We start from the raw sequence: 13,972 nt of genomic DNA on the forward strand, positions 1-13,972 counted from the left end.
CTGGTAATTAGTCCCATCATTTGCTCCTTCTTTTCAGAATAATGAAACCTGAGCTTTGCTATTTTGGTAGTGACCCAACGACTTATACTAGCACCATACACAGCGACGACAGTAATACTAAATCGTGACACAAACAGTTAACCTCTGTAGCTAGATAAAGTATCAAAAAAATCCATAATTTGAGCTATATCAAACTGCATGGCACACCATAGCTTTAAAAAGCCTAGTGCAAGCAGGTTGCGTTACAGTACCCAGCCTTGCTATCGTCACAGACACATACGTGTCAATATCACCCGCCTCTGCAATAAGTCTGCGCCTGTCGCAGAATCATGTTCAATTAACTAGATATAACTCTGAATACATCTCAGACAAGGCCAATGACCTACAATGTTGGAGAGGTTTACGGGTTCATTGCCCCAATCAACTGGCGCGTCCAAGTAAAGTCGGTCGTCTTCAGAGTATTATCACCAATAGCAACTCCATCGCGGTCAATAGCGTAGGAGAAGATGCCGCCCTTGGTGGCGCCGGACGGCTGCCACTTTGCATACTGCCAGGCGCGGCTCGATGTCATGGGCGTGGTCGTGTCTCCCCAGTTGGTCCCATTCTCCTCATAGAACGAAAACCCAATAAGGTACTGCTTGCTGGAGATGTAGCTCTTGAAGGAGTTGTAGGTGGTTTGCAGGCCGCTGATGCTGCGACCGTAGGATTGGATCAGGACGTAGCTGATGGTAGGGTACACGTTGCGCCAGAGAGGCTGGGTGCCGTCCATGTTGGTATCAAAAATGAGCAGCTTTCCCGTGCCGGACTTGGGGCCGAGCTTTTTGGCGAGCGCGTTGAAGACGCCCGTGGCCTGCTTCAGCTGGTTCGCATTCAGGCTCTGCTCAACGTCGATATCCAGCCCGTCCAGTCCGTAGTCGTCGACCGTCTTCATGAGCGCGTCCGCGAGGCCCTGCCACCCGGCGGGCGTGTTGTCCCACGCGGTGTTGATGAGCTGCGCAATGCCCACGCTCCGGACGACCTTTATGCCGCGGCCGTGCAGCGCAGGCACGTACGTGTCCTTGAGCGTCGTCCAAAAGGAGGCGGTCTCGTCGCCCTCGGGGAAGACAAAGGCAATGTCGAGACAGTCGGGCAGGTCGAGCATCGAGACCTTGTTGCCCGTGCCACTCGCCGTGTCTCGCCACGATCGGAAGTAGCCCGCCATGATCTGGTGGTCCCCCTTTTTATAGTCGAGGATCTTTTGGAGCGCCGCACCAGTGGCGTGGGTGTTGTCGCTGGGGCAGACCGAGGATGACCCCGCCATGACCGAAGCCACGCCGGCTGCGATGAGCGAAAGAACAGAAAGCTTCATTGTCTTTTTTTTTTCTGTGAATATGAAGCGATGATACTAGAGATGGCATAGAGGGACAGACCGTGAGCTTTGACATATTTATCCTTACACGAGCATTTTGAACACTAATCTGAAAGAGTCAGGTCATTTTTGCCATAAAGACCTAGTTGGAAGGTGCTTAACAGTCGGCTCCAATAGCGCGAAGCAACCCTTGCATCTGCATGGCATTGCTTTCGAAACCACCCGTCGGTAAATTTTACATGTACCTGATTAGCTACCAAACTACTTTACAACTTGGTAGTACCCGACGGGAGCGATTGCCCCAGTGTGGTGGTTCACATGAACCGGGGGGGCCAAGTGTAGCTCACCAGCCTCTATAATCTATAATCACAGTGGATTGCCGCAAGTACAGGGTCTATATGTTTGATCACTACAAACCAGCATACATTCACTCGATACCCCGCGTTCCAGTGAAACGTTGTATGCAGATGATCGTATAGTCTCAAATGCCAGCGGGGAAGTCGGCACTTGTTAGTCGGTTTGCTGGTACGATCCACGGTGTATCTACGTTTGTAGCTTGATAGGGTTCGTAGGAACATGCACCACATGATTGAACGTGAAAGCTTATCTGAGACCCCTTTACATCGTACAAAGCCTTGTAAATCTGCCGAAACAGGAGAGCACCAGAAAATTGGACGCTAGGTAAGATAGTGCGGAGAATCAGGTAGCATATTAGCGCTATTGAACTCTGGTAAAATAGTTGGTAGTTTCAGCCTCGTCAGGTTCATAGAACTAGCTGTGTGAAGCTGGTAACACATGAGTAAACTCGGATGGGGTGAGGCTGGTACTGAAGTTCGTAATATATTCTATTTACACAGTCAACTGCTATGTACTGTCTCGCTGCGGACACCTTTCTTGTACGACCGAGCCTCCCCAGTAAATTATGAATTAAAATAACAGCACCGTCATCATTAAATGTCGTCAGCCAGCTTTTTGCAATCCGAAGAATTTTCCACCTGAATGATTGCAGGAGCCGCAACCGTCGCGCAAACGATGTCATCAACAGTCTTAAAGTCCCTTGCAGAGGTCAGCGCCGCGTGGCTAAAGCCGACCATGACATTCTTCTCAAACGGAAAATCGGCGTCAAACGAAATTTGTTTGCCGCTCCACTTGACATTGTCAATGGACACCGAAATAGGCTTCTGCTGGCCCGTTGTGTACGTGAGCCAGAGCTTCGCGCCGTCGGCCCCGACATGCTTCTCGCAGTCCTTGGCGCCGGTCAGGTCGGCCGAAAAGGAGAGGCGCTGGTCCTTGGGCTCAATGACCGCCACCGGGCCGCCGTTGACGGCGAGCGCCGGCAGCACGGGCAGGTCAATGTCGCTCAGCGGAAACGGGCACGACCCGGGCACGACAAAGAGCTGCAGCGCCGAAAAGGCAAAGGCGGCGGGCACGGCGGTCAGGAACGGCGACTCGGACGGCACCTGCCTGATCAGGTGCCGGTAGAAGCCGTTCTGCTCGCCCTCTTGCCCGATGACGGAGGAGATGAGCTGGATCGGCACCGTCTGGTTTTCGCGCGCAAAGACAACGTTGGCGCCTTGCAGGGCGCCGAGCACAATGGCCGTGAATGTCTCGGCGAGACGGATGGCGCCGGCTAGGTCGGTGGTGGGGAACTGGTACTGGCAGGCGGGCGGCGAGAACTCACCGGCCGTCTTGAGGGCCGCGTCGGCGGCAATGGCGTGTTGCTCCTCTTGCTGTGTGAAAAATAAATTAGCAAAAAAAGACGATAAGAAGGCAAAAAAGCGCAAAAAGCGTACCGCTCGCACAGTAGTCACAATCTTGGTAATCTTTTCCTTGTGCGCCTTGATCTTGTAGCCCTCGACGCCTTGCGTAATGTTCTGCAGCAGCGAGTCGAAAAAGGCCACCTCGAAGAGCTCGTTGAACGCAATGAGCTGAAACGTCGTCTTGCTGCCCGGGCCCAGCTTGGTCGGCAGCGGCACGTTGGGGAGCAGGCCGCCGGCGTCTTTGGCGATGGAGAGCTGCTGCTGCGTGCTGGGCGACGGGAAGCCGTCGTTGCTCGGGATGGCGGCGCCGGACGCGCATCCCAGCAGGGCAAGCAGCAACGCCCACGATCTCTGGAGAAGCATGCTGGTTTTTGTCTCGTATCGTTCGTCATGTACTTGACATACGGTCAGATCGGTGCATGTCGCGCAGCAGGGCCGCGTCTTATATGCGACACGGTGGCAGAAACAAGGGCTTCCGCTTACACGGGCAATGGAATCATCCGTCACAGCCACTCTACATCGCATGTGTCAGCCCGGATCATAAAGTGCCGGCAGCCTTCAGTCGGCTACATTCGGGGGTGCTTCGAGACACCAGCTTCTGCAGCCTTGTGAAACATTTCGGCCCATTGGCCGACGAGGCTGGATACGCCTGCTCTTCTGGGGGTTTGATCGCAAAGGGTTCCCGTTTCAAGCCAGCGCCGTCCACTTTTCGGCAGCCTGAGCCTGAGTCTGCCTCGGTGGAATCAAGCTGCGGCTATTTCAGGGGCTGTATTACTGTCTCCGCAAACGGCTACGACGGCTCTGCGAAACTCACCATCAAGAGAAACATGCGCTTTGGCAATCGTTGTTTATCGGTTTCAGATAGCAAGGTGCACTGTTGCGTCTCATATGTGCTCGCTGTCAAGGTCAATACCATAAGAATCTCCCAGCATCCGGCCAACATGTTGTACTTTTACAATCATCATTCTGCAGCATCTTCAGTCAATCTCCAGGGTAGCTTCATATGCGAGCGGAATTTTACTCTTCATGCTGGAGTCAACTTCGGTGGTACGAGAGATCGTTGCGAGACGAATCGCCATGCTTAATAGTATAAAAATTCAAACCCCGTCGATCTAAACATATGGACGGCAACTGTAAATTGGCAATAAGCTCGGCTTTGACAAGGACCTTGTCTTTGGCGAGGAAGGCCATGTGTACTGCGTGTACGTACCGACCTGCTGGTCATGTGGTCATGCGCACATTAGCATCAGTTGGAGATGGGAACGACGAAGACATATTTTGCCTGGCATTTATAAACTACCGCTAATTGAGGACAGATGGGCGTTTCACTGTTTGAGTTTCATCGTGGAACGATTTCTCTGTAGCCTTGTAACCTGGCTGCTCATTCGTAACGCTTGGCTTGACTTGTGCTACCTAGGTACATTAAGGAGCTAGAGAGGCAGTCCATTTCATGTCTATTTGACTGCGATACGTAAACTGCAGCGACTCAAAAGAATACAGCACATTTAACAGCAATTTTGTAGCTTTAATCGGTAAATTCTCATATCACGCCACTAAGTGTTGTGGCCGGAGCAGAGGCTGCTGATTTCTGACATCTTGGTGTAAGAGCCAGGCTAGGTTTAGCTCCCAGGCAGAACCTCTTGTTGCATGAAAACATGAAGACAGGAAAGCCGCTCTCACAGATTGGAGGGCACCAAAAAAATGCCGACAGAACACAGTCAGCCAGCGCCTAGTACTCATGACGTCAGCCCTGTTGAGAAACTGACCAAGCAGCAGTGGCAGTTTGGCGAGGCTTGCGCATAAAGAAGTAAATCAGAATATGCAACCCACAATGGCCACATAAGGTATGGCAGAAAGTAAGGTGCAATACAAGTCTGTTGGCCCACGGCGAGTTGGCCACTCTTGTTCATTTCATGCTGTGCAAAGCCCAAAAGCAGTGCCGGGGTAAAGGGCATCGTCAAAGGACAAGCCACTATTTCGGCTCAAAATCAAAGGATACATAATTAATGTCGTCTAGTAGTGTGTAGATAGGAATTAACATGTTGGCTATACCAGCCTTTATTAATAGAAAACATTTCTGCGTTGGCAGTACTACAGTGTACCAGTAGCACCGGAAGCCTTAGCAGCCTTGCACAGCCCGACCAAGCGCCGAGCCAAGCCCCAAACGTATGCGGGGGCGTGCTATTCATAGCGCCGGGCCACTGCTAGCCGGCGCAAGTTGCATCTTTGTTATTTCCAGGCCATCATTTGTTTGGCTGCGTATTATTAGACTATAATCATATCATCACGTATTATTAGCTTGTCGCATTAACTGGTAGCGGGCCAACATGCTGACTTCAGGCCGTTGGTAGACCTGTACAGCGGGCCTCTGGGCGGCTCATTGGCCACAGTGGTGTCCAGCGGGCCGTCAGGGCCCTTGAGCACTCAGTAACTTGGCTGGTAAATCCCACATCCACTCCCAACGCCTCGTTTGCATCATTAGGAATCCAACAAGGCTCGCATAATTCACAGCCATGGCCGCCATCAGCCTTGCGGGCCCAATGGCCGGGTCGAACATTCATATAGCTCTGTCGAGCCTCACCGTGTCGTCTCTGCCTTTCGGACTGCTTCCAAGAACTGACTGCTCGCCGCCAACATGGAGCCAACGCGTGATCAAGACCTCGGCCGCGACAACTTCCACGATAACCTGATTCCGAGTAGCTGGCAGCGTGACTCTCAAAAAGACTTGCGACGCGGTGCCTATGATAAAGGTAAGAACTGTTGGCGGTTCCTTACATCATGTAATAACACGTCCTGACCTGGTGGCCAGCTCCATTAAACGAAGACTCACACAGTCGTCACGATGAAGACAACGAAGACGAGGAACTTGAAGAGGACATCACCGGCCCCGGAAATCTGCCGTTTCGCTCGCGTCGCTATGACTTGGTGCCTGAAGAGACCGAGTTTGCAGATCCATTGGCTTCGCCACCGCCAGCGCCTTCCACCGCCGCTTTTCACTACGATGCCGACTCGCTCCCAGCAACAGTGTCGGACCGCAGAGGCTTTGGTGCGCAGCCATCACCACTCTCCCCCAAAGACACAGAGCGCCTCATTATACAGAATGGCCCGAAGTTCAAATTGTGGACACCAAGGATTTTGACAAAGCTATCATTGCTCTTGTTCGCGGCAGTCTTTTTACTCTTACTCCTTGTGACTGGGCTGGTCTACCACCTCTCCCTACGCAGCAAGGGTCTCGCCGTCGCCAACGAGGCCAGTCACTATCTGGGAAGATGTCTTCCTACCACACTATTTGTCTTCATATCTGTATGCTGGCGCCAGGTTGACTACCACATCAAGAGTCTCATGCCATGGAGCGAAATGTCCAGGTTCCCTGCCCTGGCCGAGAGAAGCGTATTTGTCGATTACCTTACGCCCGCACTGCCCGTCAGCTTCTATCGCGCGGTGAGAAATCGGCACTGGCCAGTGGTGCTCTCGAGTCTTGTCTACACACTCCTTATCGGCACAGTAAGCAGTGATTAGACTGAAGCCCAGCTCACAGCTAATCATTTTCTAGATGCTCTTCTCCACGGGACTACTCATGTTGGAGGACGCCTCCGTGTCCGAAATAAGAAACGACATTAAACTCAAGTCTGAATTCAAATTAGCCTCCAGTGCCGACTCCAAGTTTTGGAATGTTGGGCCAGGCGGGGCGCAACTCTACAATGCCGTCAACTTCCAAGGCCTTCACTATCCACCAGGCACTTCGAAAGATGCACTCATTCCTCAGCTGCAGATTCCAGCCAATAGCGCCGGAAATACCAACTTCTCGGTCTCAGTTGATGCCATGATGTTTGACCTAGACTGTCAGCAGCTGCCAATCACCAACGCGACCAAAACGTCCATCTCGTGGAAAAGCATGCTCGCCCAATATTTCGTCGCCGATGTCAACACCACCGACTGTTCCATCAAGGGCATCCCTCTCGCTGGCGGGCCCGATCACTACCAATACAACGACAAGAACGCCACTCAAAATTACCAAGCCCAATTTGAGGTCTATCCTTGCAACACTGGTTGGGACTTTAGCAAGGCAGAGGCCAAGCCGGATGACGACAAAGCCGCCATCGTCTTCGACCCTTCTGCTGATCAGCGTGTTTTTCTCTCAGTCACAAATCTTGAGATCTCCCCCTATGATAAGTCTTTAAATGCCCCAAGCTACATGTATGTCAACGAGATCAGCGCTTTCCTATGCAAGCCCTCATACACCATGAGGCCGGTCCTTGCTTCGCAGCCGAGCCCGGTCGACGGTGCTGCCCAGTTCAGGAGCATGGCTGAGTCAGGGTCGGCGCCCGTTGCGCGCATAGAGACAGGGGCAGACAATGAACGTGTCGAGGGTATCTCGAACGGCGCCGTGGCCATGGCTGTTCACGCCTCGGCGTCAAGCATGTTCCTGGGAACCGGCGGAAAGGACTTTGCACTTTCTGAGATGGTGCCGACATTCTTTCAGTTTATGACTATGAAGGCCAAGAAGGACGGCATTGGCGCATTTACAGACCCAGAGCTACTCAAAGCCACTGCCAAGAATGTGTACCAAGGGATGGCCGCGCAGACAATGCACCTTCTCGCTCGGCAACGTGCCGAGAAGAGCACCGTAGGATCGATTGAGTATGCCGGACAGAAGCTTGTAGCTTACTTGGTATCTACTGCCATGATCTGCACATTTCTGGGCATGTGCGCTATCATGGCAGCTATTTTGGCATTCATCGCACCTCGCGCGGTTACTCCTTCTCGCCCTGGCTCCATTGCATCCATGACTAACATCATGGCAACGAGTCCTTTGTTCCGACAAGTTATGCTAGGAACGGGCAAGGCTAGCACATCTGCACTGCGCCAGAAGCTGGAAGAATGCCGATACAAGACCGTACTAACGTCAACGCCGTCTTCTTTCAGCCTTGAAGCAGTTCGACAAATGGAAACCGAAACTGTCCGCAACGACCGCAAAGCGCGTTCCACGGCGGCCTGGTGGAGGCCTACGGCTGCTCACTGGTGGTTCCTTGTTCTAGCGCTGGCCATCCCACTTGCTATGATCGGGGCCCTTGAAGGAATTCAGAGACTCTCTGACAGCAACCAAGGCTTCCTCTCCGTCAGTCGATCCAGCGCTACCATCTTCACTACCTTTATTCCCGCCGCCGCTGTTGTCTGCATCGCTAGCACATATGCAAAACTCAGCACCATGGCTGCTGTCTTTGCCCCTTTCCTCGCGCTGAAGAAGGGGCACGCCGCGGCTCATCGCACCATGCACTTTGATGTCGTCGGCAGAACCCATCCAGTTGCTTTTCTGCGCTCCATAAAAGCACGACACTTTGCTGTCGCCATTCTGGCTGCGGCTAGCATGATTGCTCTTTTGTTAGCCATTGTTGTCTCGAGTCTGTACAGTGTCGTTGAGTTTGACAGATCTGAAAGCATGACCATCCAGCGCATTGACAACTTCAAGCTGGACAATGCAAAGCTCACCATGCAAGACAACCACGCTGCGTCCATGGACAGCCTCATCCGCTACGCCGGAGTTAACTATTCCCAGTGGACATGGGAAGGACTCGCCTTTCCTCGGTACGAGCAGAAGCAGTTCCCTAGCGACCAGTTCCTCGGCGATGCACCGCTGGTCGCAAAGGTGCAGGCTATCCGTCCCAGGCTGACGTGCTCTGCTGTCCCATCGACAGGACGGGTGATTTCGCAGGTGGCGGACAAGCAGAGCCCGGGCGCGTACGTCAAGCTGCCCTACCAGAACGAATACTGGACGCCGCGCCCGGGTCATGTTACCGTCGGCTTCAACACGACCCTGAAGTTTGCCGACTACTGTGAGACGCCCCCAACAACGAATGTTTCTCAGGCAAGCTGGATGCAGTACTTTAGCGTGCCAAACGACACCAACACCGCCTATATTGGTAAGGGATCTGTGCTTGTCTGGGACGGAAAGGAGATATACGGTGATGGTGCCGTCAATACGCACTTGTCCTCTCACGTCAGTGTGAATTTCGACGTGCAAGACCACGGCTGCCCCAGCTTTGCTGCTACTTTTGGCACGATCAAGACTGTGCAATCAGGCCAAGGGGGCGATGTCTCGTCGTGGAAATTTGAGCATGACCTGGCTACTGTTATTTGCTACCAAACGTTTGAAGAAGTGACCGCCGATGTCACTTGGCAACTTCCCGACTTGACACTTGATCCATCACACCCACCCATCATCGACGAATCCTCGGCCCGCAAACTAAATTCCAGCACCGGCAGCGAGCGGTTTCAGATCCCCGTTAATGCCTGGCTGGAAGGCCTCACCGATCCCGTCTACGACCGCAGAATTCCCGCCCCCAACAACGGCACCTCGGCCCTCAATGACGTGGACGAGCTCATCGACGCTCTCATCCTCGGTCAGCCGGGCGTACCCATTACCGACATTGTCGGTGAGTCCAACGCTCGCCGCCTCGGCGACGTTCTGACCCGAGCATATCAGGCGTACATGGCGCAGGCCGTCTCCCTCAACATGCGCTCCTCCACCGAGTCCATCAGCCCGCGCGCCGTCACCGGCAGCATCACTGGCACGATGCGCATCCCCGACCAACGCCGGCTCGTGCAAAACGCGGCGCCCAAGATTGCGTTGCAGGTGCTGCTTGCCATCATGGTGCTGTGCCTCGCCGCCGCGCGCCCGTTGCTGCGCGTCGGTCGCGTGCTCCCGCACAACCCGCGCACGATTGCTGGCATGGCCGCGCTGTTAGCGGACAGCGACCTCGCGACCGACAAGGTCATCCCGGCGGGCTCCGAGTGGCTTGGTGATGATGCGCTGCATAGCGCCAAGGTGTTGTCAGGCTGGACGTTTGCGCTGCGGTGGTGGGAGGATGCCGAGAAGACGGCCGAGGCGAGACGGTATGGCGTTGGAATAGAAATGGACTTGTCCTGATTTTGGTACTTTATTTGCATCTTGCTTTGGGTATATATCCGGCGTTCACTGTAGGAAGAAAAAGCATGTCGTTGTCAAGAATACATCGTTTCCTCTATATACACTATATACAGTTTTGCACTCTCATCTCGTCTCTCACGTCCAAGAAAGCCAAACCACCACTCCCGTCACTATTACCACCACTCCCTTTAAGCCAGCCCTTACTCTTTGCTCACCACTCACTTGCCTCTGCACCTCATCGTCGTACTGCCCCTGCACGTTGCCCGGCGGCCAGTACTCGCACGCGACGAACCAGCCCCTCACACCGCACAGCACGCGCTCACATCCCATTGTCGTGGTGCCCTTCCACACCAGCTGGGTAAAGTGCCCCGTGGCGTGCTCGAAGCCGGGCTTTCCAAAGTCGTATATCCCGCGCTCGTCGCCCCAGGCGGCGACGGCGGCCGTGGCGTTGGCGTAGCCAATGGCGATGTTCTCGCCGTACGGCCCGCGCGAGTGGGAAAAGTTGCAGGCGTCTGTGCGCGCGGCGGCGAGGTAGGACGAGGCAAAGGAGGCGAGGGTCGCGTTCCAGGCGAGGGCAGAGGCGTTGTGCTGCCGCCGGTAGGTGTTGGTGCTGTTGAGGACGGCGGACGTGAAGACGTAGCGCTTCGAGTAGGACGGTTCCTGCGACGGAATGGCGGGGGCGACGGTGATGGTGACGGTGACGTCGGAGGCGGTGACGGGGAGGAGGAGCAGGAGCAGGAGTGGCACGAAGAAGATGGGCACGAGGATCATGGTGTTTGCTACAGACGAGCGATGCGATGTAGGTGCGATGGACGTGTCAAGGCGAGTCGTGTGTCACGAAAAGGCAGCATCAAGCAAGGCTGTGTGTATAGGAGAGGAACATGTCTTACCTTTGGACGTCAACATGAAGAAGAGGTTTGATGTTTGAAAAGTAGGACAGTGCCAGTGGTGCAAACAGGGCCAGTGCAAGCTGCATAGATGAACTACATCATCAGCATCATCATCACCAATCAACTTGTTCGCTCGCAGGCGCGTGGCTTGCACAAGGCAGCCTCGATCCCTAAGAATCCGGTTTCAGACATGCCGCGCCAAATGGACAAAGCAGACATGGAATACATGCTGCAAGTGGCCGCCTTTTTTTTTTAGCGTTTTGAGGTGAGGCAGAGGGAACAAAAAAAGTAGCGTCAACTCGACTGGCTGCGATGCTCTCGTGATAAAACCAACCATTGTACGGGGCGGGAGGCCAGGTAGGCCGGCGCTTAACGAGGCGACCTCTCAAACAGAAGGAAGGGATTCATTCATTTGATCAGCTGACCGGCAAAGATGGACGAAAAAAGTTGCGTCAAAGGAAGCGGAAAGCGGAAAAGAAAACTGGTCAGGGCATTTCACCTTCATCCAACGCGCGGCCCAAAATGCGCGCAGGACAGGGGCGACATTACTGCATCGGTGCTGTAGAGAGCTGATCTACCGATATGGGACGGCTGGGCTTCATGTAGGTAGGCAGCTGACTCCAAGAAGAGGCTGCAGGACATGATTGCTGACCTATGGCGTCTCTGCTTTCAACGTGGGCGCATTGTCTGTGTGAGTGGTGCTGGGCAAGCGCCCACTCAATTTCTGCAGGTGCGACATATCGGCGCAGACAGCAAGGCAGCCTCTGCACTGCACGGCACGGGATATTTGGCCGATGGGTCGGTCATATAATCGATCATCTAGCCTTGTTCCCACAAACAAGCAGCCGTGGGCTAAGAAGCCGCAGAGAGGAGCCCAACATCAAGACGTTTCTCCAAGGATTCTCGTTCCACGACTACCCACAAGCAAGGTACGTTATTAATAGCGAGCGGGATATTGTCCAATGTGGCCCCGTAATAGAGCGATAATAGACCCGGCGGGCGGGCAGCATCGCCGCACAGAGGGCGTCGGCTTATGCAGACGTCGTGGAAATGATGTGCGTCCTTGCTTTGTTGGCTGCATAGCCACGTCGGGTAAAATTAAGTGGTTTTGTCAGGCTATTTTCTGCGTAATAGTTCACCATACCAGGCTGGCGTGGCGTCGCTAGACCAACCAGCCTTTATTATTACGGCTTCTGGACCTCAAGGAAAGGCGGCCGAGTAGTTATGCGGTGCTGCTTCACCCGGACAGTGGCGGACACTGGCCACATGTTCGTGGCGTCACATTCGCTCGAGAACACCGCGGGCAGAGCATTGGCTGTTCAAAGGAAATAAATGGCCGCCTTGCCGCGTCTTTGACATCCTTCAAAGCAAATCGTCGCAAAGTTGCTTCTTTGGTCTGTTATCTCGTCGTGGTACTGGTGGATTCGCCAAGCCACCATTTACAACATGTAAATTGCATCGAATGGGTGAAATTAGGGGACCCATGACCCAACTCAGGTCGTAGTGCCATGAATATCGACAAAGTTGACCGCCACAGTGGGCTGGCGCCGAACTGTTTCACACCAAGTCGCCGCGTGGTTCCGTTGGCCACGTCGCGGCATCAGCCAACCCAGCCGTGCCAGGATGTTGGACTCGGACGGGAGAAAAAGATGACGCGCAGTGATGGAAGCTGAATTTTTCCTGTGCCGTGGCTATACAGCTGACGTGTAGAGTGTAGAGTCGTCTATACCAATGGCTGCAGGCTCAGCAACCGTGACCCTAATACGCGCCACCAACAACGAAACCCAGAATCCGGGGTACCCGGGCTTGGGGCCTTCCGGCAATTCCGACGCAGGGCACAATGCTGGCAATTATGACTCTGTGTCAATATCTGACTGCTGACTGGGAATGCTCCATGATAATGGTGCATGGCATAATTTTTACTGATATGTATGTATAACCGGTCGGCGACGGTGGATGCGTTACATGCGTCCCAGCCTACCGAATCTCTCTTGAGGCTTTGACTGCCCCAACAAAACGAGCCGGCATTGATCGTCGGCCGCAGGTATTTGACATTGTATCACATGTCATGTGCCGTCTGAGAGGGAGAGAGAGTGTTGGTAATCCGGAGCCTGATCTTTCCCGAGCCTTGCCTTGGTCTTCCTGAGCCACTTGCCAGAGGTCCTGCCAGTCCAGGCATTTATCTCCATGACGCATCTTTTTGAATAATCGACGCTCTGTACGGAATCCAACACAAGCTGCTGGTTTTTAATGACGACTCGCGGGATCTAGCGGAGAGCGATTGGGCCAAGGTAAACTCTATTTGTTGGCCCGACTGCTGCTGCCTCTCGCGACGGACATACTTCATTGACCCACAGGAACACGCCAATGTGTGGGCAACCCGAATAGCCGACTATTCTTTTGTCAGAAGGTGAAATTCTATGCTCCCTTGGTTGGACCTGGAAGCAGCATCTGAACCTTGGGGCAAGTCCCACTCTAGCATCCGGGGAAAGCCTGGGGTCGAGACGGGGTACGGGACATTGATGGTCGCCGTGTGCCGGTAGGTCAATGCGCTTTGGCGCAAGAACTTGGGATCGCCGTCGGTTTCTTATTAGTAGTGATGGTCTGGTCTAATCAGCAGCCAGTAGCGAAGTCCGCTCGGCACGACACACGCATAGGTTTGACAGTGCGCCATGTGCTCGTGTTGGTAACGGAACTTTAGTTACCACTATCGAGCCTAGGGACCAACACCGTCGAAATGGAACGTGACCGAGTTTGAGGTTTATTGCGGTCGCGCAACACGTTTGCCAGCAAATATCCTAGAAAGTACTTGCAGCTATACGGATACGATGACCCTTGAAAGACTGTATGCACTTGTTGCGGAGATTTTGTGCGTCACGTCGCAGTTAAATAGTTACCAGCCAGCCAGCCAGCCACTTTCGATGTAGAGCCCGGCAGGTTACTGCCTACTAGCCCAACAGGCGCGGTTTTGGACGAGGAAGATGGTCTCGCTTGTTCAGTCCCTACTCGGTTGTATCAAATAGACGATGAGCAATCCGCGCACTGT

General features: G+C 53.8%; 4 protein-coding genes across 4 annotated transcripts; 1 reads left to right on the forward strand and 3 right to left on the reverse strand.

Moving 5' to 3' along the window:
* Window positions 1-400: 400 nt before the first annotated feature.
* CCM_08020 (chitinase) lies at window positions 401-1,348 on the reverse strand (the record flags this gene model as incomplete). Its single annotated transcript, XM_006673159.1, has 1 exon — window positions 401-1,348. One exon carries the CDS (start codon window positions 1,346-1,348, stop codon window positions 401-403), a length of 948 nt encoding a protein of 315 aa, XP_006673222.1.
* Window positions 1,349-2,298: 950 nt separating this feature from the next.
* On the reverse strand, window positions 2,299-3,471 carry CCM_08021 (late sexual development protein; the record flags this gene model as incomplete). Its single annotated transcript, XM_006673160.1, has 2 exons — window positions 2,299-3,078; window positions 3,142-3,471. 2 exons carry the CDS (start codon window positions 3,469-3,471, stop codon window positions 2,299-2,301), a joined length of 1,110 nt encoding a protein of 369 aa, XP_006673223.1.
* Window positions 3,472-5,743: 2,272 nt separating this feature from the next.
* Window positions 5,744-10,036, forward strand: CCM_08022 (uncharacterized protein; the record flags this gene model as incomplete). Its single annotated transcript, XM_006673161.1, has 3 exons — window positions 5,744-5,858; window positions 5,918-6,612; window positions 6,662-10,036. The coding sequence occupies 3 exons, from the start codon at window positions 5,744-5,746 to the stop codon at window positions 10,034-10,036; spliced, it is 4,185 nt and encodes a 1,394-aa protein (XP_006673224.1).
* A 135-nt stretch (window positions 10,037-10,171) lies between these two features.
* CCM_08023 (extracellular SCP domain protein Pry1, putative) lies at window positions 10,172-11,568 on the reverse strand (the record flags this gene model as incomplete). Its single annotated transcript, XM_006673162.1, has 3 exons — window positions 10,172-10,815; window positions 10,927-11,096; window positions 11,546-11,568. 3 exons carry the CDS (start codon window positions 11,566-11,568, stop codon window positions 10,172-10,174), a joined length of 837 nt encoding a protein of 278 aa, XP_006673225.1.
* Window positions 11,569-13,972: the final 2,404 nt, after the last annotated feature.

Source organism: Cordyceps militaris, assembly GCF_000225605.1.
Source record: "Cordyceps militaris CM01 unplaced genomic scaffold CCM_S00006, whole genome shotgun sequence".
Classification (NCBI taxonomy): Eukaryota; Fungi; Ascomycota; class Sordariomycetes; order Hypocreales; family Cordycipitaceae; genus Cordyceps; species Cordyceps militaris.